Genomic DNA, 22,255 nt, shown 5'->3' on the forward strand with positions numbered 1-22,255 from the left:
AAGGATATCTTTGACCTATCCCAAGAGGCGATCAACTGGATAAAAAACCTAAATGTTAAAATATGACTAATCTTCTGTCTGATACTTTTCATAAATTTCATATTTGTATTTGCCTGAATGTAGACTTTTTTTTTTTTTAATCATATACGTGTATCTTATCTATACTCATGTGTATTATATCTTATTGTCTTTTAACCATGTGTACAAGCCATACGATAAATAAATAAATGGAACATTAATAGAGTTAGCAATTCCCTAGAATAGTACAGCATGATCACCATCACTAACTGGTGGCAAAATGTTCATTCTTAACTGAGCCTTCTAATGCTATTATGAAACACTCAAAAAGAAGGAACCTTGAGTTTTCTTATTTCACATGCTATTCGAGAAAGTTGTCTTGCAATAGGTGAAAAAATTCTCTTTCATCCTTATCACAAGACCCCTTCTACCCAATCAATGTTTGAATAAGTTAATCACCCATAATAATTACTTGCTTAGCACCCATCAGGGTAATTTGGTGATACATTTCATTGTCCTGTGCTGCTGAACCACCAGGTCTGTAGCAACACCCCACTCTATATTTTATCCTGTTAGCCTCAAACTCACTGCACATGGGATACTATTATTGCTTTAATGAGTTTCTACCCTAAGTGGACACAAATCATCTGATATCATTAGTAGGACTCATTTCCCCTTCCTCTTTTATCCTTTCTAAAAATACTATACCCTTTACACTCAATTCTAGTTTCTGCATCTGACTCTGTTTTTTTTTTCTTTTTAATCCCTTAGCCAGTGCCTTGGTGCCTGGATGGGGCTGGCCTCTTAACCTTAATCTGACTCTGATAGTCAGTTTGACAACAATAATAATCTTATGCCAAAACGTATTCACCAAGATTATGAACTCTGCCCCTTGGCTTCTAATGCTTCTTGCATTTGTCTATAGACATAACAAGTAACCTCCTGGCTTTTTCATATACTTACATCTACAGTCTGCTTGGCTCAGTTGGGCAACTTTGTCTTTTTCGTCCACAAACACATTCAAAAAGTCTAAACCTAAAGTGTAAATTCCATCCCTTCACCAGATTCATAACCATGTTCAATGATATTCATATCATGACATTTGCATAGCATAGCTGAACAACACACACATTCTCACTGTTCCTCCTATGATGATCTAGTTTCTCTGATTGATGTCAATATTTACATGCACATTTAATATTAACATTTTTAAGGTCTTAAATATAAGCGTTCAATTTTAAGCTAGATAGCAACAGAAGAGTGAAATATAAATAAGGATATACACAATTGTTGAAATAAATATTTGGATATCACTATATTCAGAGAAACCAAACCTATACATACTGTAACAGCTTGTGTGCCCCCTTCAGGCTTTGACCATAGTTTTCAGCCTTCCAAGAATACTCTCCACCAATTATGATTATATGAGTCAGATATTTTGAACATTCTTCTTCCAAACTACCACTAGTCTATGCATACTGTTGTGTACATATTGATCTGGCCTACACCTAATGTTTCACTTCATCCCAAAGGTATTCTTTTGGGTCAAAATCAGATTTCTATGATACATTTCTAATCAAGATAGCCAATCAAGTTTTCACAGATCATTTTCCTCAAACAATTTCCTAACAGCATCTATGCTGTGACAATGTGCATTGTCATATTGAAAGAAATATAGTCCTGATGCAATGCAGGAAAAATTGCATTATCAAGCAAGGTTACATATTTGTCAGTATTCTGGACACTACAGCATACTTTAGAAAAGGGTAATTTCATAACCATAGACAGCTTCCAGACTATTACACCTCTGTAACTAAACTACATCGAGAGAGAGAGAAAACAATCAGACAACAATCAAAGATGTTTCACACTTTCTCCATCCAATCAGAAAAGGGAAGTTTGTCATTCCATCTCATCTCATAAACTTCCAGCATTCTATAAACCAGTCACAATATATTTTACCTGTGTGATATGTATTTAAGATTACCATGATTGGTGTATGGCTTATAATGCAGTTAGCTACCCTTTCTTAGAAACTGAGACTATGTTACTCTTTAATTAGTCCTACTACCTGAATTCTTGTAGACTCTATGGACTCTTGGCTGATTGTTTCCTTTCCATATTGAACTGCCAAAATTTCTATATCATGCTTCTGAAACACATTAAATTTAATCCTTGGCAATTAGTTCCCCAGATCTTCTGGAGTGGTTCAGCTAAGAACACTTCAGAAGATCTAGTTGATGATAATGTTGCCTATAATTGATTTTTGGATGATGCAGACTTCTACCAATGTCACAATGGACTGAATATGGCACCCCATGATTTTTATTTATTTTTATTTTATGCCTTTTATTTTTATTTTTTTGAAGTCTGTAAATTCTTCTCCATTTTCCATTGACAGAATATGGATAATAGTGCATAATTCTGCTACCATGTCAGGGGCATCATCAAGGCAATATATTATAAAGACTGGGTTCCCTCAGCATGGATAGCATACCCAAGAGTATTTCTCCTCAATGCATGTATCCACTCTCTAATCAACTACTGACCAAAATCAACAATGAAAAGAAAACTTATAACCAGTACTCACTGTATCAATGATGAGTTAAATCTACCTCCTATTTATTTTTAAATTCTCAATAACTCAATAAAAAAAACAAAAGAAGTATTAGAGACAAAAACATAATTACATACTTAGATGCTATTTGTATAAATATGCTTGTATAAACTACAATACATTTAATATTAAATACAATGCCATCATCGTCATTGTATATTATGCTTTCACTCAGGCCTACACATTTTACTGTGTAAGCTTCCGTAACCGATAATCCCGTGGAATAGGTTGGCTGCTCCTTATTCACAGTGGTATCCCGTGTCTGTCAAAGCATGTGTTCATGGGATCGGTTTGCTTGCTTTGCGGGAGGGAAAACCCTACAATAAACTGGGGAAAAAACCCTGCTGTTCACGCCCAAGACCAGCTAACTTGGCTATGGCTGAGGAAGATCCTTAAGCTCCTCATGTCACCAACAGGAATCGAACCTAGTACACTCCTTCCCCTAGGCATATGGTTGCAAAGCGAGTAACCACTATGCTAACTGCATGGACAAAAAAAAAAAAACACAATGTATTTGTGTATAATTTTAAAACAATACTAATTAATAATAACATTTTAATTATCCAGCCAACTGCTGTTACATACAGAACCATCACATGCAAATTGTTTAACAAATTTTTCCACTTAAGTCTTCAAGATCAGACCATCTATTGAGAACCCAACACTTGGTTGTATGGTGAACCATTGAAGCAATGCTTCATCGATGTTTGCAAGCTCAAGCGTTTTAAATTTTTTTGTTTTAGTTATGTTGTTTTCCAGTGCCAATATGTAAACATCTTATGTTTAAGAGGACAAAGAAAACTTTGTACACACTTCAACATTTTTTTCACTACATTCTAATTCAGGAATCATTTTGCATTTTTCTTGAACCGAGATATACTTACTTTTACCAGGCATGTTTCTGATAGAAGGTTTCATTTTTAACTGATTTTACAGCTGTGACAGTGTTTGGAGAAAGTGAGAGGGGGGGGGCTAGACACCAGAGAGGTAGGTAGATTGAGGATGGTACCCAAGGGCATGATTAGGTTATAAATCAGCTCATAATGTGATGTAGGTTGCCATAAAAGCTAAGTCACTCCTTTTATATTTGTCTATTCCAAGAAGAACTACTCAAGCATAGTTATTACCAAAATTTGTATGGTACATCTACGAAGTACGCTCATTATAAAAATGAGCAACTGTTTTGGAATATGTGTAAATTAAAATCATTACAGCCATGATCTCATTATTTCCATGCTGATTACAACAAAGTTTGACCGTAATAAAAAATTATTATTAAAAAAAAAAAAATGAGTCCTATGGTATTCCAGTATTAGAGTTGCAAAATTTGAGGACAAAGATTCATCTACCACCATCATGTAATATGAAATCGGCAAGAAAGCTGACAAATTAATCTGCAAATGTCAGGAGATAAATCATTTCATTGGCCTACCATTAGGATGGTAGGCCACTGAAATTCCTTAGAGATATTCAAGAACAAACACTTAAGTTTCTCCAAATTTTTTGTATAGCACTGACAAGATCTACATACTGACTGACAGTGGCAGAATCCATAATGACAATCATTTATTAGTTGACTGTTCATGGATTTTTTTCATTAGCTTAGAAAGAACTGAAGTGACTGCAACTGCACAGAAAGTTCATAGAAAAGATTTGTCAGCTTTCTTAAGAAGAGGTTGAATATGGACTAATATATTACATCTGCAAGATAAATAAAGTAGAACAAGAGAACATAAAAAAGCAATACAAAACAGGAATGAAACCTGTAGCACAAACAACTGAAGAAATACCAGAAGGGGAAGACTTTTGATATTTGGACAAGATTCTTCTGATATCTTTCTCATTAAAAATCTAAGGAGAGTGATGGTTGTGGAAGAATAAGATGAAAATTACTGAAATCAATATAATAATTCAAGGAAAATATAAGAAGTTGAGAGTGGCATTTTTGTGAGAAATGATAAAAGAACATGCAAAAAAAGGTTGGGTTGTTTTGAATTATAGCTGGAGCAAATAAGGCAATAATCAGTACATTTTATGTAAATTGCATGTGTTTTCTGGCCAGTTTGCCTGCTTTACGAGATGAAAAACCCTGCACCTCTGTATGAGATCAGATCCAAACTCAGGTGTTTCCACCCAAAGGACACTATTTATAGCTACTGAGATATAGAGACTTCTTATACAAAAGAGATGGAGCAGGGTTGCACAAAGGCTAAAACTAACAGTTTTAGCCTTTGAGAGTAAGATTACTGCCATTTGGACATTAGGATAGTTTCCTGTTTTTTGAAAGGTCCAAAAGAAAGTGCAGTGCTGATGCTTGCAACTATATTAAGCTTTAGCACAAACAGAAAAGGAAGAGAATTCGACAAAAGCCAATTGCAATATTTTTATTAGATATGTTATATGGGTATTCTAATTATTAAATGGGTATTTTTGTGGAATACAGTATCATAAGAGACCCACACAAACTTTTATACACACATTTCTACAAACATTTCTGGCCAGTTTGCCTGCTTTACGAGATGAAAAACCCTGCACCTCTGTATGAGATCAGATCCAAACTCAGGTGTTTCCACCCAAAGGACACTATTTATAGCTACTGAGATATAGAGACTTCTTATACAAAAGAGATGGAGCAGGGTTGCACAAAGGCTAAAACTAACAGTTTTAGCCTTTGAGAGTAAGATTACTGCCATTTGGACATTAGGATAGTTTCCTGTTTTTTGAAAGGTCCAAAAGAAAGTGCAGTGCTGATGCTTGCAACTATATTAAGCTTTAGCACAAACAGAAAAGGAAGAGAATTCGACAAAAGCCAATTGCAATATTTTTATTAGATATGTTATATGGGTATTCTAATTATTAAATGGGTATTTTTGTGGAATACAGTATCATAAGAGACCCACACAAACTTTTATACACACAAAACCTATCATAGTTGTAAGTGCCCTGATAGCTAAACTTATCCACCAGGGCACTCACAACTAATTCTGGCAATCAATTCCACTCACTCACTCACCACTATTCATGCAGAAAATCTAGTCAGCACACCCTTACTAATCACACTTTTACACAACTTCCATGGGTGACCCCTAGTTCTCTCTCTCTCTCTCTATATATATATATATTTCATGCATTGAAAAATTTCCTTTGTATCAATCGTATAGAACCCCTTTAATAACTTATATGTTTATATCATGTCCCCTCTTTTCTGCATATCAACCAAACTTTGCAACATATAAACTCTCCATAACCGTCAACATATCCTCATAGGCAGCATTCCACAGACTTGACATCAGCTTGCCACTTGTCTCTGCATCCTTTCCACCTCTCCCTGATCCCCAAGAAACTGAGGTGACTAAATCTGTGCACTATGTTCTTCAACATCCAAGTAATCCTTTGAGATATTTTTCCAACTTTTGTAATATGCCCTCTGAACTTCAACTCTCTGTCCATCATAGCCCCAAGTCCTCATCAGTTTCCTGCAATCCAGTACTATCTATGTGATGCACAGCACAACCTTTTCAATCCAAAGTATATAACCTTACATTTTGCAACGCTCAAATTCAGAATCATTATCTTGCACCTGCAAATCAGCAAACAAATGAATATCCCTTCCCTTAAATCTTTTCCTATATTATGGATATAAAAATTAAAGATTATTGGCCCCCCTGGTAGAGAACCCTGAGGTACTTCATGAGCCACCCTCGTCCTGGATTCCACTCCACTCCACACCACAGTGGTATGGCTGATAAAATTATTTTCTAATATTCTACAGAGTGGTAGATTACCAAGAGAATTTAAAAAATCAAAGATAATAGCCATCCTGAAACCTGGAAAGCCCACTGATAAACTGAAAACTATAGACCAATAGCACACTGCTCAGTGTCTGTCTTAAGTTATTAGAAAGACTTATTTACAACAGAATTACTACTATTATTGTTGACACTCTCCTTCATGAACAGGCCAGTTTCAGGCCCCGGTGCAACTGTGAAGATCAAATATTGGCCCTAACGACTCATACAGAATCTGGTTTCAAAAAATGCCTTAAAACTGGTTCAGTCTTTATAGACTTAACAGCTGCATATGACATATGGAGGAAAGGCATGACTACAAGCTCCTTAAAATACTGATATGTAAAAAAATGACCCATCTGATCAATGCTATTCTGTCTAATAGAACGATACAGGTAGTTATAGATGATGAGCAAGCCAAGAACACTTAACAATGGTGGGCTCCCACAAGGATCAGTTCTGGCCCCCTCTTCTATTCAATTTGTATATTTCTGACCTTCCAAGGACAATTCGCACATGCTGATGATCTATGCATCACATTCCAACACAGAACTTCTGTACTATAGAGCACATACTAACTAGTGACCTATAGGAGCTAAACCACTTCTTTAAGAAGTGGTGTCTTATTCCACACACTACCAAGACTGAAACATGCTGTTTCCATTTGAACAATGGCACAAGACATCTTAAGAGTGCCACTAAATGGGAACATACTACTACACAATTTTAATCCAAGGTATCTGGACATAACCCTCTCCTTTAATAGACATCTCTCCAATATTGCTGCCAAACTCAGAACTAGAAATAACATACTGCATAAACTTGCTGGAACAACCTGGGGGGGGGGGGCTTTGTGCTCCCACATTAAGGACATCTGCTCTGGGCCTCGTTTACTCAATTGCTGAATACTGCTCAGCTGTCTGGCTGAACCGTGAACAAGTTAAATTAATTGATACTGTGCTGAATTAGACAATGTATATCATTTCTGGAACAATAAAGACTACTCCATCATATTGGCTACTAGTTCTGGGCTACATACAACCGTCCAAACAACAACACCAAGACAACCTGATTCACGAATATAACAAAATTTTCCAGAAACCACTGCTTCCTATACACTTTGATATTGACAGCTTTACATCACAGAGGCTTAAGTCAAGACACCCGCTTATAACGGCACAACGACTTGTCACCCAGGGCTACAATGCAACAATAGCATGGCAGACAGAATGGACAGCCAAAGCCCAGTAATCTGCAGACTGTCTTTAACCCAAACAGCCCTCCATCAGGGTTCGACCTACCTCGAAAAATATGGACCTCCCTAAATAGGATTCACATCAACCATGGTAGGTGTGGAGCTTCCTTATTTCCTTGGGGAATAAGACTAAACTCATCTTGTGACTGTGGTGAGGATAAACAAACTATACAACATATCATGTTTGACTGTCCTCACAAAGTCAGTTACTGGTGCCTACACGGGACCAGTAACTGACTTTATAACAGTTTCTACAGATGCTGTTGATTGGCTGTCGAACTTAGGCATTCAATTTTAATTTTATGCTTATTTATATATTTTTATATGTATATATGACTACAGTGTCACTTCACACTATTTTATTCTTTTATACATCTTTCATGCATTTTATTGTCTTGTACTTCCTTTTTGTGTGTCTGTGTGTGTTTGTGGTGGCAATATGCACGTATTCTTCTTAGCCAAACACTAAATAAATAAATAATAATACAGTATTTTGTCAAATGCCTTTGCAAAATCCAGGTCTCATGGGGATCATTTCTCTTATCTAATTGTACTGCCACTCTATTATAAAACGTGAACAAAAATTACTAAGGCAGGGTCTACCTTTTACGAAGCCATACTGCTCAACATAGAGTATTGTATTCCTATCCTTTTTTACAATTCTCTTGCACGTTCACAGATTACATTGGCTGACATGCCATTCAGTCTCACTGCTGTATTCACACTGATATTTTTCAATACGCTGAGCACCTCCTGTTCATCTACCTCAATTTTGACATGACTCTATCACATCAGCAACTGCAAAATCTCATTCTGAATGATACAGCTTTACAAAGTGATCACTCAGCAACTCAACTATTTCTTTTGCCTCTGTCACCTTTCTACTGATTAAAGATGAATTGATTAACCTCCCAACCGGCCGGTGTGGATGAAATATTCAACACTCCCTAGCTTTTTTCATGGATCAAAACTTCGTCGGCATTCTACCTTTTATCATGCCATTACCTTCCTCCACCGTTAATCTCGTTACGGCTATTCTATAGCATTAGTGGATTAACTGTTGCTGAGTGACCTTTGTTTCCCTTCCCCCTGTCTTTACGTCTATTGTGTTGCTTAGAATTTCATTTACTGTCCTAAGTTAGTTGACCTTTCTTGCCTCTAAAATGATTTATTGTGTCTCTTCCCAAAAATTGAAACCAATTTCACATATGCGAAAAAAAAATCAATCCTGAAATGCCCACTGATCAGCTTTTGCAATGAATCTATTTAGTGATAGTGAATTTGGTGTATTTTATTCTACAAATCAGTGCACCGGAAGAGATGCACTGATTGTTCTTTCACTTTACGTATAATAATTGAATAATTTTTTTTTGAATTTTAAAATTTTCAAATGTTTGCTTTGAAAATATTATGTCAAATATTTATATTTTTAAATAATATTTATTGAAATAAATATGTCCTTTTTCTTTCGTTTCTAGCGAAATAGCATTATATGGATCATCACATTTCAGATTTAGAAACGATTTTTTGTTATTCATAAAGACAAAATAAAAAAAAAGGTTAAAATGCTAAATTGCCTTACTTGGTTTCCGATTGTGTCTTTTTGGTATCAAAAATTTATATCCAATGATATTTTAGCAGTGATTCTTCCCCTTCATCATTTATTTATTTATTTGTATTATGCATATTACGATAATATCTAGTGCATAACTTCGTAGATATGTTGAAAATATAATGTGAAAAATATCATATACGGAATGATTCAACATTTTTGCTCATTTTGAAGATTTTCTAATGCTTCCCCCCCACTCCTTATCTCTCCTGGAACTGAATTGCATAACTACTCTAAATTTCTATACAGGTTTGAAAGCTTTTCTAGACAGCATTCAAAATCAATTACTTAATTTTACCATTTTGACAAAAGATATACTGCAATCAGATTGTATCGTGAAGCTTCTAAATCTGTTCTATTTATTTGCAATCTAAAACCAGCTGTTCTACTGCCCGCTGAAATTATGTGAAATTTTATAAATAATATGCTATATTTTCACCATGCAAAATTGCTTATATGCATACCACACAAAAGAAAGTTGAGTAGTATTATTTGTGTTTGTTTTTCTTTTAAAAAAATCTAAATATTACTTCTTCTGCTGCTGGAAGCTATTTCTGAAAGAATCTACGTCTTATAAATACTTGGTAATTCTACAAATCAGTGCACCGGAAGAGTTGCATTGATTGATCTTTCACTTTACGTATAATAATTGAATATTTTTTTTTCGAATTTCAGAATTTTCAAATGTTTGCTTTGAAAATATTATGTCAAATATTTATATTTTTAAACAATATTTATTGAAATAAATATGTCCTTTTTCTTTCGTTTCTAGCGAAATAGCATTATATGGATCATCACATTTCAGTTTTAGAAACGATTTTTTGTTATTCATAAAGACAAAATAAAAAAAAAATGTTAAAATGCTACATTACATTACTTGGTTTCCGATTGTGTGTCTTTTTGGTATCAAAAATTTATATCCAATGATAGTTTAGCAGTGATTCTTCGCCTTCGTCATTTATTTATTTATTTATTTGTATTATGCATATTACGATAATATCTAGTGCACATCCTCGTAGATATGTTGAAAATATAATGGGAAAAATATCATATACGGAATGATTCAAAATTCTTTTTCATTTTGAAGATTTTCTAATGCTTTCTCCCCCCCTTATCCTCTCCTAGAACTCACAGGTTTGAAAGCTTTTCTAGACAGCATTCGAAATCAATTACTTCATTTTACTATTTTGACAAAAGATATACGGCAATCAGATTGTATTGTGAAACTTCTAATTCTGTTCTATTTATTTGCAATCTAAAACCAGCTGTTCTACTGCCCGCTGAAATTATGTGAAATTTTAGAAATAATATGCTATATTTTCACCATGCAAAATTGTTTATATGCATACCACACAAAAGAAAGTTCAGTAGTATTATTTTTTTTTGTTTTTCTTTAAAAAAATCTAAATATTACTTCTGCTGCTGGAAGCTATTTCTGAAATAATCTACGTCTTCTAAATACTTTGTAATATCCTCTTAGCTGGAGGAAAAGTTGAAGGCTTATTACTCTCAGTGCTATTGAGAAGAAAGGGGAGAACACTCAAGTGCCCCAGGCTGTAGTGCAGAATATGTCAAGAATGTCTTGTTTCCTTTTCGATTGTTGATTACCTATATTCTAACAGAAATACTGATATTTCGTTTACATGCTCATACATTATTTATGCCAAAATAATTGCTTAATTTATAATGATCAGTTTCACTTTTATCATCAAAAATTAGAAATTAAATCATACAATTATCTTGAAAAAGAGGATTTGAATTATTTTCAAAGAAAAGGTGCATATGCATTTCATAATCTTCTTTTTTTTTGGGGGGGGGGATATAGACCTAAGCAATCTGCGGATATTTCAGATAATTTATTTCATAAATCGTTCGCAAGACAGCTGTTACAAACATAAATCACTTGGAGAACATACCCATTCATTTTAGTGTAAAATAGTAGCAAAGGTTCAGTTACTTTAGATATCTAATCTAGAAGAAAATGTTATGTCTGCTGAGATTAGAATCATACGTGAATAATTTTTCTGACATGATTTCTCTATTCGTTATAATGTAACCAATTTCCAGATTTTTTTCCCTCCTGCAGACTTCATGTTATATGCAGTGATTTCTTCTTTGAACTATAAGAAAAAAAAAATCAGATAACAGGAGAAAAATATGTAGTATTTTCTTTTCCACTGGCTGAATTTACAATGTTCTTTCTTTGTGTTTTGAAGAGAAACTGCAAATGACTTTTTTCTTACTATTTTTGCCATTATAACATCTCATATAATTATAAGAGTGACATTTTACCGTTTTTCTCCCACATGAGAAACAGAAATAAGGTGGTAATAATATTGTTGATTCTGCCAAACTTCATTGTAGCAGAAATTTTTATTACAAAACTTTGTAATATATATATATATATATATATCTCCGAAACAAGAAATTTGGAACCCATATCACATCAATGTTGAGTGTTGGCAAGGTGAAAATGTTCCCGTTATTATTTATATATTTCATTTATTAACTAGGGGGGGCTATGCCCAACCCCCCGTGTTCCGGTATGGTAGACCAGTTCTCCTTCAATTGTGATAACTCGAAAGGGGGTTCAGCCCCTGAATTCTGATGACTCGAATTTTGAAGACTCGACACTCAGGGTAGCCCCTGAGTTTCAAAACGTTTCGATAAACATAACATAAAAAAGCTTATCATTTTATATATATATAGGGTAGATTTTATTTCATTATTTTTTATTGTTTTGATGAAATACTTTACCTGGAATACTCTTTCCAGTTTCTCTGTGTCATAAAAAGAACTTAAAAATTAGCCTTCAAAATGAAAAAGAAACAGTGCATTCGGGTATCCCTCTATCAATATTTGTAGTCCTGAAAAGGACTGTTTTGATGGCCTTGAAAACAAACATTTTTTATTTCATACTGTTCAGAATTTAAAATTCTTGAACAGCGTGGAACACCTTGAAGCAAGGGTAAACACACAAAGCAGTTTTACACTCAGGGCACCAGATTTTTGTTTCCTTTCTGATATTTTTTTTATTACATACATAATATTTGTGTGGAGGTTTTTTTTTTATTAGCCGTTGGTGGTAGATTTTCGGGATAATGGTTGGAGTTAGAAGCGTTCAACCTCAGATGTCTGGCAGGATTTCCTGTTTTTCTGCTTGCTGAAGAAGGTGCATGTGCATGCAGCAATGCTTTCGCAATTTCTATTCTGTATTCTAGATATGTTATGGTAGACAAACATTTTTTCTTGTACAGGAGGCAACTGTTCCAAATAACAAAATCCAAACACTTCAAAATTCAAATAACATGTCCAAACACTTTTTTGTAATATTTTTTATGCTGTTTCCTCATTACAGGTAGAATGATAGCTGCTGATTGCACCTGTCGACTCAACCCATAGTGTCGTTGTTTTTCTTGGTTTTTCTTTCTTCAAACCATGCTTCTCCACGAATTCCGCTGATGGATTGTGCAGGGAAGATAGCAGAAAAACATCTTTTTTGTCTTTCCAACGTAGTGCAAAGACTTTCCCTCGCTGATAAGTTCGGATTTCCCCCTTCGATAGCTTTCCTGAAGCCAGATCTGGAGGTATATCTCGCCTTTTTGCATTTACAGTACCATAACTATCTGTAAGATGCTGTAAAAGCAAATCAGCTAGTTCAGGACACATATATAGTAATTATCCATTATAATGCAGTAACCTTTCCCCAGTAAAGGGTCTAGTAACTGCATTACTGCACACATCGGGGGAGATCCGAATATTTATCTTGCTCAATTACAGTTTGCTTTCCCGTATAAGGTTTGAAATCCCAAAGATATCCACTTTCCGATTCGCAAAGCATAAAATATTTTACTCCATACTTCGCTTTCTTTTTGGGAATATACTGCTTACATTTCAGTCCACCTTTGAATGGCATAAGGCTTTCATCGATACTCAAGTCTCTCTCAGGAATGTAGAGTGATCTACATTTTTGACGGATTTTCATCAGAAAATCATAAATTTTGTTGAGGACTGGGCAAGGATGTGTTGCCTGATCGTATTCTTCATTATTCTGAAAATGCAAATACTTCATGATGAGACTGAATTGTTTTTCAGTCATAACATCACGAAACATTGGCGTGTTCAGAATCCAGTCTGTAGACCAATACATTTCAAGAGCGGGCTTTCGAAATGTATTTCGAAACTTCGCGTTTTTCACTTTCTTTATTCTGATATTGCATTTGAAGGATGACAGTGATTTTAAATATTAATTTCATCTGTATCCGAATATCACATAATTTCCTGATTTATAATAATCAGGAAATATGTATATTGTCTGATTTATAATTTGCTAATTTATAATAATCACCACATAGTTTCAGTATCGAAAAATTAAAGTTATGTGGAACAATTACTAGAGAAAAATAACGAATTATATAAAAAACTGTACCTATGTTTCATAACAGTTTTCGGGTGTGTGATAGTAATGCAACGGGGGGGGGGGGGGGTTTACACTATCAGAGGCGAAATAAAGTTCAATTCTATTGTAAAAATATGGAAATGAAATTTCACATTTGATATACATATTTTGAATGATAAAAATAAGCAAATATATCGCTTACTTTAAAAATTGGAGAATAAAATATCTGAATTATGCAGAAAATATAAATTTAAATCATAATTGTTAATTTCATTTTGTAATGACCAATTATACAAGGAAACCAAGAAAGTGCAAGTACAGATTACTATACAACATGAAGAAAAAATTTAGTAATATGATTAAAGAATTTCATGTTATTCTCTATAAAGCAAAGTTGCTCAAGCGTGTCCTAAAGGAAATCTGTTAAGTATTATTCGATTTCGATGGTTTTGTACAAAAATAAAATTAATATAACCTGGAACGTCGGCAGCCGGTTTTCTTTTCTTTTTTTAAAAGAATATTCCAAATAATTAACGTGAATTAATTTCTTCGAGAACAAAGAAAAATCTTTTGTCTAGTAGCGATTAGAAAAAAATTAGCGCAAAAAAAATAAAAAATTAAATTGGTTAAGTGAAGAAATTATGCAAGAGTTTTATTTTGTCCAGAAATTAAAATTGTATTGTACAATAAAAAGAGAAAACAAAAATATAAATAATTTCTCTATTTTTAGTCTATCATATATAACTAAAATCCAGTTCACCAGCATGGAACAAGAAAGTCCGTTTCTTGTTATAGGCAACTGAGAGGCAGCTACGAACGGGAGATAATCCGATTAACCTTTCTCTTCAGCGTGAGGGTTTATCACACCTTCTAATGGACATGACAGTCAAATTGCACTTCTTATCCAGGTTCTTTAAACAGGTGGGCTGAATCTTATCCAGATTTAGTTGGACGTCTATAGACGTCCTAGCTGGTAGGAAGGTTAATGTCATCCTTCCACAGTCATATGCTTGACTCTTCTCTTGGAAGGATCTTCGCAATTTCTGTGCTTCACTTCCTAAGTTCAAAGTGAAGATTTTCAGTCTTCTGATCTAAATAATTACTCAAACTCATCACCAAATCTGTTCTTAGCTGTATTTTTTTTTTTTAATGTGAACCCTACCCAGAGAAGGCAATCAGCTTATAATACACTAATATTTATTACCATGAGTGGGCTAAGTGTTAGATATTCTGGAAATCCTGCACTAGAGATCAAATATAGAACTTTTTCAAGCCACTTCATGCCTTTAATAAGTGGAACAGTGGTCTCTCTCATCAAGTGATAAAATTCATCATACACTTAGAGATATTCACAAAACATTCATGCCAGCAGAATGACAAATATGGTGTGGAAACATTCATATTTCATTCCAATTTAAATTCTCATACCTTGTCTAAACTGGGTTCTCAAAGATGTGTTAAGCCATTAGAATTTAAAGTGCAATGGGATAAGAATGTTTCTGTGCAAACACTTCAGTGATGAGACAGTACAAATATTTGGACCAGAATATTGAAAACAATGATCCAACGAATGAATGAAGTACATGAGTGGGTTAAGGATTAGATAATCCAGAAACCCTGCTCTAGAGACTTCAAGCTTCCAACAGGTAAGGTAGTTGGTCTCACACCAGTACATAAAATTCATCTTCCACTTAAAAGACATCTGCAAACATCTAACACAAATGGATTCAAAACTGCTGAATGCAATCTGCTGGAAAGCAGAAGCACTATTCACTCTGAAAACCAGACTAGCAGAATTTTTAATATAATCATGAAAAATTAAAACTTTTTTTAAAATAATAAAATAATATTCCTACAAGTTGCATGCATTTTTAATAAACATAATATTTAAGTGAACACACTGTTAAAATTAAATTGAGTGTGTGGGTGTGTTTCTAACCAAAATAAAGACATTTATTTCATATGGCATACTTTTAAGAGAAGTATATATATTTTTTTAAGTGCAAGAATTATTTACCACTAATTTTTGCTTCATAATGCTGCAGCTTTTCTTTCTGTTGTTCAATTATTTCAATAAGATCTTTTTTACTTTTTTTCTCCATTTTATTTCATTTCTTTATACCCTGAGGGATAAAATATGAGAAAGAATTTAATTTAGATTACTGTACTACATTTGTTTTAAAAATAATCATATTGATCTTATATAAATACAACTGAAAATAACAATTGCAGGCATAACAATTTACCATTTAAAAATGCAGCAACAGCCCACTCTCTATAGAAGGGGTGTTCAACCCGTTGATCACGGAGTGATTTTTGGTGGATCTCTTGTGTATTCTTCCTTACTTACAAATTTAATTAAAACTGAAAACATAAAATATTTTATTTATCATTATTGTGTATTATTTTTAATTCGTTTTAAGTGTATTGCAATTGTTTATTTATTTTTCATTAAAATTGTCAAATCAGTAATTTTCTTATAAGTCCAGGTAAATGAATTAATTTGGATTAGTGGAAGTCAAACAGCAAGCCGAATGAATATGATTATAAGCAAAGTGTAAAAACTTGATCGTAGCTTAAATATTAAATATTCCAAAGCACATTACATCGATTTTTTACTTAGGTTAAGTCCCATGTGAATATTGTAAAAAAATAACTTTGTTTGTCTCGGTATAGTTTGTATTAGATGTTTTTGTAAATAACTCTTTTGAAGCTAACTGTATATACTGCTTTAATAAGAATATGTCATCATCATCAAATTCCTGCCATGTAGTATCAAAGGGTGTACAGGATATGATAGTACTACATGAAAAAAATTACATCATTACTAACTTCCTATCTACAATTTTCTCCAAATCAGTCTGTTACTTGTCAAGACTCCAACATTATCAGATCTTATATTTCTATCATCTAAGGCACTTTGTACCATTTCAATCCACCTATATCTTGGTCTTCCTCTGGGTCGTTTTGCTGCCAACCTGGCAGAGAACACTTGTTTTGCTAATCATTCTTCGCCCATTCTGTTTAAATGACCATACCACCTGAGATTAGTTCTGCTAACACATTCCTGGATGTTGACAATGTCAACTTCATTCCTAATATCCTCGTTTTTAATATGATATTGCCATTGATGCCATCTGTTCATGCCTCTAATCTTTCTGAGGACTCATATCTGCGGTCTCTAGTCTTTGGTCAAGTGTTTTACTTCTGACCCAGTTCTCAGATCCATAAGTTAAAACTGGTTTGAACACTGTCTTGTATACAGCTAATTTAGTGTTCCAACTAATTTCGCTCTTATTCCATATGAATTGATTCAATTGACTTCCTACCATACCAGATTTGCTGATTCTCTTGTCTATTTCTATATTTAATTTACCATCTTCAGTAAAAATCGTGCCTAAGTAGCTGAAATGTTTCACTTGTTCCACAGGTTCTCCATTCACAACACAGTTGACATTTTCAATGATTCTGCCTATTTTCACTGTCTTTGTCTTTTTATTGCTGACCTTCATACCATATCTATTACAACAGCTTTCAATTTAGTCAGAGAATCTTGCAGATTTGTAGCGGATTTATTTAGAAGTATAACATCATCCGCATAAAGCAAAGAGCTGACATTAACATGTCCAATTTTGATAGTTTAATACCACTTTCCTTCATAATGTGATCCATATAGATAATGAATAGCAGAGGGGGATAATGTACATCCTTGTCTCACACCAGATTTAACATTAAACCATCTTCCTGTACTGCCTTCAATTCTAACTGCTGACTTACAACTCAAATAAAGTATTGCTTGATATAATGCCCCATTGACACCATATAACTGTAGCGTATTGAATAGCTTCTCTCTTGGCACCTTGTTATATGCCTTTTCCAGCTCGACAAAACTTAAACATAGATCTTTGTTATATTCCCATGCTTTCTCGACTATTTGTCATAAAGTGAAGATCTGATCCTGACAGCCTCTATTTGGCCTGAATCCAGTTTGTTCTTCACCAAGCTTTTCTTCCACAATTCTTCTCAACCGTTTCTCAAGTATACTTGCATAGATCTTGGCAGGAACACTCAGTAGGGAAATACCATTGTAATTCTCACATTCAGTTTTATTTCCCTTTTTATATATGGGTATTATTAGAGCTCTACTCCAATCATTGGGAATTCGTCCCTCTGTCCAGGCTTTCTGAACTAAGCAGTGCAGCCACTGTAAGTCTCTTATACCACCATACTTCAGCATTTCTGGTCGAATATCATCTACTCCTGTTGCCTTTCCACATTTCAAGCCTTTGATTGCTTTTTCTACTTCAAGTATGGATATGTATTCTTGACTGCATGCCTGGTCAGTGTTTTTTTACCACTGTGCTATCATCACTGCTTGTTTCATTTAGCAGTTTTTCAAAGTAATTACTCCATACTTCAAGGATATCTTTTTTTCTCCCGTTTCCATGTCACCTTTATCATCTCTAAATCCTTTTACAGCACTCTTTCCTCCATTCCTAAGCTTCAACAACCTCCAGAATATCTTACCACCTTCTTGATATTTATTTTCTGTTCTTGCCAAAGTCCTCCCATGCCTTTTGTTTAGCTAGTTTATACAGTGTTTAGCTTTCTTACATTTGTCTCTGAATTCTCTAAGAGCACAAGCTGACTTATTTGCCAGGAACTTTTGATATGCTTTCTTCTTTTCCTTCACTGCCTCTTTAACTTCCTGTGTCCACCAGGGAGTTCTGATTTTTTTATCCTTGCAGACAACCTCACCACATGCCTCTCTGGCAGAATCAATCAATGTTTTCTTCAGAGTTTGCCACTGAATCTCCAAGGTTTGATTCCTGTTCTCAAACTCTTTCATTTTTTCTTCAATAATCTTTGTGTATTTTAGTCTACAGTTCACATCTGAGAGCTGCTCAACTTTTATTCGCTTTAAAACTTTCTTACATGTTATTCTTTTCAATATGAAATTCAATTTTATCCTGCTGAAGACTAAATAGTGATCACTTCCAATTTCAAATCCTCTGTAGACTCTGGTGTCCTGTACCAGGGAGAAAACATCACTATCAACAATAACATAGTCAATGAGACTTTTCTTATTCCTATCCTCTTCTCTCCAAGTGAATTTGTGCACATTTTTATGTTGGAACATGGTGTTAATAATAACCAGTCCATGTCCTGAGCAGAAATCCAACAGATATTTGCCATTATTATTAACTTGGCTCTTTTCTCCAAATTTTCCCAAAATATTTTTGTATGTCTCACAATCATTTCCTACTCTGCTATTTAGATCCTCAACAAGGACCAACTTTTCCTTTTTCATTGTGTCAGTTGCTTTTTCTAAAGCCTCAAAAAATTCCTCCACTTTTACCTCAGTAGAACCTTCTGTGGGACCACAGGCACAAATAAGTCTCATTGTCCAGTTCCCTATTCTCATATTTGCCCACATTACTCTACTTGAGACTGACTGCCATTCAAGAAGATTAGCCTCTTATTTTGTGTTGAATACTATGGCTACTCCTTCTTTTCCTTGATTGTCATTGCCTGAATATAACATTTTGTATTTATTGCTCAGAAAGATCACACTAGTTTTTGTCTTTTTTGTTTCAGTCACCCCTATTATGTTGATTTGGTACTTATCTAATTCCTCAGCTAGCTCCATTTCGTTGCCATTCAGGCTTGTTATGTTGATAGTACCAATCTTTAACTCTGGTGATGTTGAGTTGGGGTTTATTTTCAGATTTGTTCCAGTAGCTGAATTTTCGCTGTTTGCCCTGGTTCCCTGGCAATAACAACGGGGGCCTTGTTTAACCGGGCGATGCCCCAGCTGGCATGAAATTTTGTCATGTCGTACCATCATTTTTTATTTTGGTTTAACCAATAAGAATACAATTTGGTCGGCTAAATCCCAAATTGCCAGTCCATCGTCGTTTGTTCAGTATCCAAGTAGATACCCAACAGGGTGCACCACGAGAAGGTGAGGATTGGACATTAGGTCAGAAGCCCTGGTTGGTTCTCCACATTCCTTTAAAGGCTATGTGGAGGTCTCCTCTCAGGCAAGGTTTTTGTCTTTGTTTTTTTGTCTTTAAGTGACAAGAATTTCAGGCTTTATGTAAAGGAGGGCACACAAAGGTTAAGGGTCTTAAATCTGGTTATATCATCAGAGGATGTGAATGGAATGGCTAATATTCTCCCAGTTGGTGAGAGTGACCGTGAAGTGATCCTTTGAGTTGTAGATAGAATCAACTTTTATAAAGAAGAGATATATGTAGAACTACAAGGCTGGTGATTATGAAAAGCTTAGGAGACAACTAAAAACTACAGCATGGAAAGAGGAGTTGAGCAGGATGAATGAACACAGTGGAGCAACACAAGATTAATATTGGTAATAATCAGCTGCATGAAGAACACAAAGAGCAAGCTAGGACGGTGACTTGATTGGTAAAAACAACAAAAATGCAGTATGAGAAGAAATTAGACAATCAAGCTAAGAAAATTCTAGTGAGTTTCTTTCAATAGGTGGAAAAAAGAAAAAGGACTGTGGGAGGATGATACTAGTTATTAAGTAAAACTGATGTACTACTGTAAGATTTTAATAAAGCAGCATGATGTGACTATATATCACCACATATCTTGAAGGAATGCTCTAATTGCACCTTTGATACACACCTGTTTAACACAAGTCTTGCAACAGGATAAGTCCCAAACGAATGGAAGTTGGAAAAAATTGTTCCACTTCACAAGGTGGGGGGGGAGATAAGACTGAGGCTACAAATTATAGGCCAATATGTGTGTTTGGCTGGGGTGGTTGTTACGGTGTTAGAGAAGTTGACAAGGACTAGGATTCAGAAATAGGCTGATAATAGACATATTCTATATAATGGTCAGAATGGTTTGTTATGGGAATGTCATGTTTAAGCAATCTACTTATGTATTACCACAAGGTGACAAATTCATTCAATAAAGGAGATGCATTTTACTTGTCAGTGCTTCCTGTCATTAGGTTATTAGCTTTGATCTTATAAGCTGTCTGTATACAGGACTGACAATTAGTACTGCTTGGAAAATGTATGGGGTTGATCTAGCAGCTGCATCTACAGTTCTTTCTCTTAATTCAAATGTTGCTGGGAATCCAGCACAACTGACCTTCAATTTGCATAACAGTTGTAGTACCTTGCAAAGCACTGGATGTAGATTGTACACAGGAGATGGCCTATCAAGAACTCAATGAGTCTGTATAAATTATACACTTTTAGTAGCAGTTTTCTTGTATATACACAAGTGCAAGTTGAATGGCATACAGTTAAGTGGGATCTGGTTGGAGATAATAATGTCAGGAAACACAGCAGCCCAACCAACAGAAGTCTCAGATCTTCACTCATCAGCACAGATGGGCAAGAATTCAGAGTGGGCTGGCATTAAACAATTTCAGGTAGACAGATGACAGAGTAAGACTCTGAATGGGTGATGTGCTAAAAGAACCAGCAGCTATTCATATACACTGATGATGAACAGGGTCAATCCTCAGAGTGCTCTCTCTCTCTCTCTCACACACACACACAGAACTGTAAACTTAGGACCCACAATGAAGCTTTGATCTGCATGCCATTCTGCAGAGGATAGATTGCAAAGGATATTCAATACTCTCTTGCACTTTGCAAGGAATGTAAGCTCTCTGTCAAAAATGAGTCCAAAGGCACTTGACTTCTGTTAGTCCCATCCTTAAATCTGGATCTAGGTGAAGAGTACATTTTCTGCAAAAGTGCACAGACATATTTTTTCCCCACTGGAAACTTAAATACATTACTTGGAAACCAAGAAGAGACATGATTGATGACTTGTTGAAGTTGCCTTTAAATAACACTCGTATTACAAGAATGACAGTATATTGTGAAGTCATCTACATATAATGCATTTATGGTGGGAAGAAGCTGTTCAGTGAATGAGTTCACTTTGACAACAAAAAAGTTACATTTAAGACCAGTGGTAGCTCTTAGCTTGAAATCGTGGGGGTGCTGCAACTTTCGAAATATGTGTGTTTGGATAAAATATCAAAATTATGGTAAAAATTATAAAAAAAAAATTAAATATGAAAAAATATTGTTTATTATCAATAAAATTATACAGTTTAGTATAATTCAAAATTACTTAAAATAAAATCCATTCTTCTCGTTTTGTTTCAAGTGAAAAGGACAATAACTTTTTCCTCGATGTGTGTGTGACTGTTGAAGAATTTTTTTTCTCTGTTGAAATCATTGTAAGTGCATTTAACCTATCCTGATTCAATAGTGCTCCTCAGCAATTTTTTTTTCTATAAAAATTTAAGTTTTTGTAGTTCACTTACAGTCATAGAACTTATTTCTTGAGGTTGCATTTCTGAGGTCATAATTGTCAATAACCCCAATAATGTTCTAAAATAAAAACTATAACAAATGTTATATCTTTAATTGTAATGTCCAAATATTTAAAGAGATGGAGCAAACACAATAAGCACTATGAACACTCTACTACTGGTGCAAACTGCATATAAACAACAGTGGAACTGCACGATGGGCAGTGCAACATTACTCCAATAGCT

The 22,255-nt window shown here is 34.5% G+C and overlaps 1 protein-coding gene across 3 annotated transcripts in view; it reads right to left on the reverse strand.

Annotated features, from left to right (window-relative positions):
• The window catches only part of LOC150102462 (GRIP and coiled-coil domain-containing protein 1-like), a 156,025-nt gene that overhangs the window by 119,989 nt on the left and 13,781 nt on the right, over nt 1-22,255 (reverse strand). For 2 of the 3 annotated variants that reach the window (XM_090398972.1, XM_090398971.1), the window contains exon 3: nt 15,707-15,812. In XM_090398972.1, the coding sequence (XP_090255098.1) occupies nt 15,707-15,791 (85 nt within the window). In that variant the 5' untranslated portion in view covers nt 15,792-15,812. Of the gene's footprint in view, nt 1-15,706; nt 15,813-15,935; nt 16,054-22,255 lie in introns of all 3 variants that reach the window. The other variant, XM_090398973.1, reaches the window with a different exon arrangement.

This window comes from Typopeltis vanoorti, chromosome 10 (genome assembly GCF_054136105.1).
Source record: "Typopeltis vanoorti isolate ZY-2024b chromosome 10, IOZ_Tvanoo_1.0, whole genome shotgun sequence".
NCBI classification, from domain to species: domain Eukaryota; kingdom Metazoa; phylum Arthropoda; class Arachnida; order Uropygi; family Thelyphonidae; genus Typopeltis; species Typopeltis vanoorti.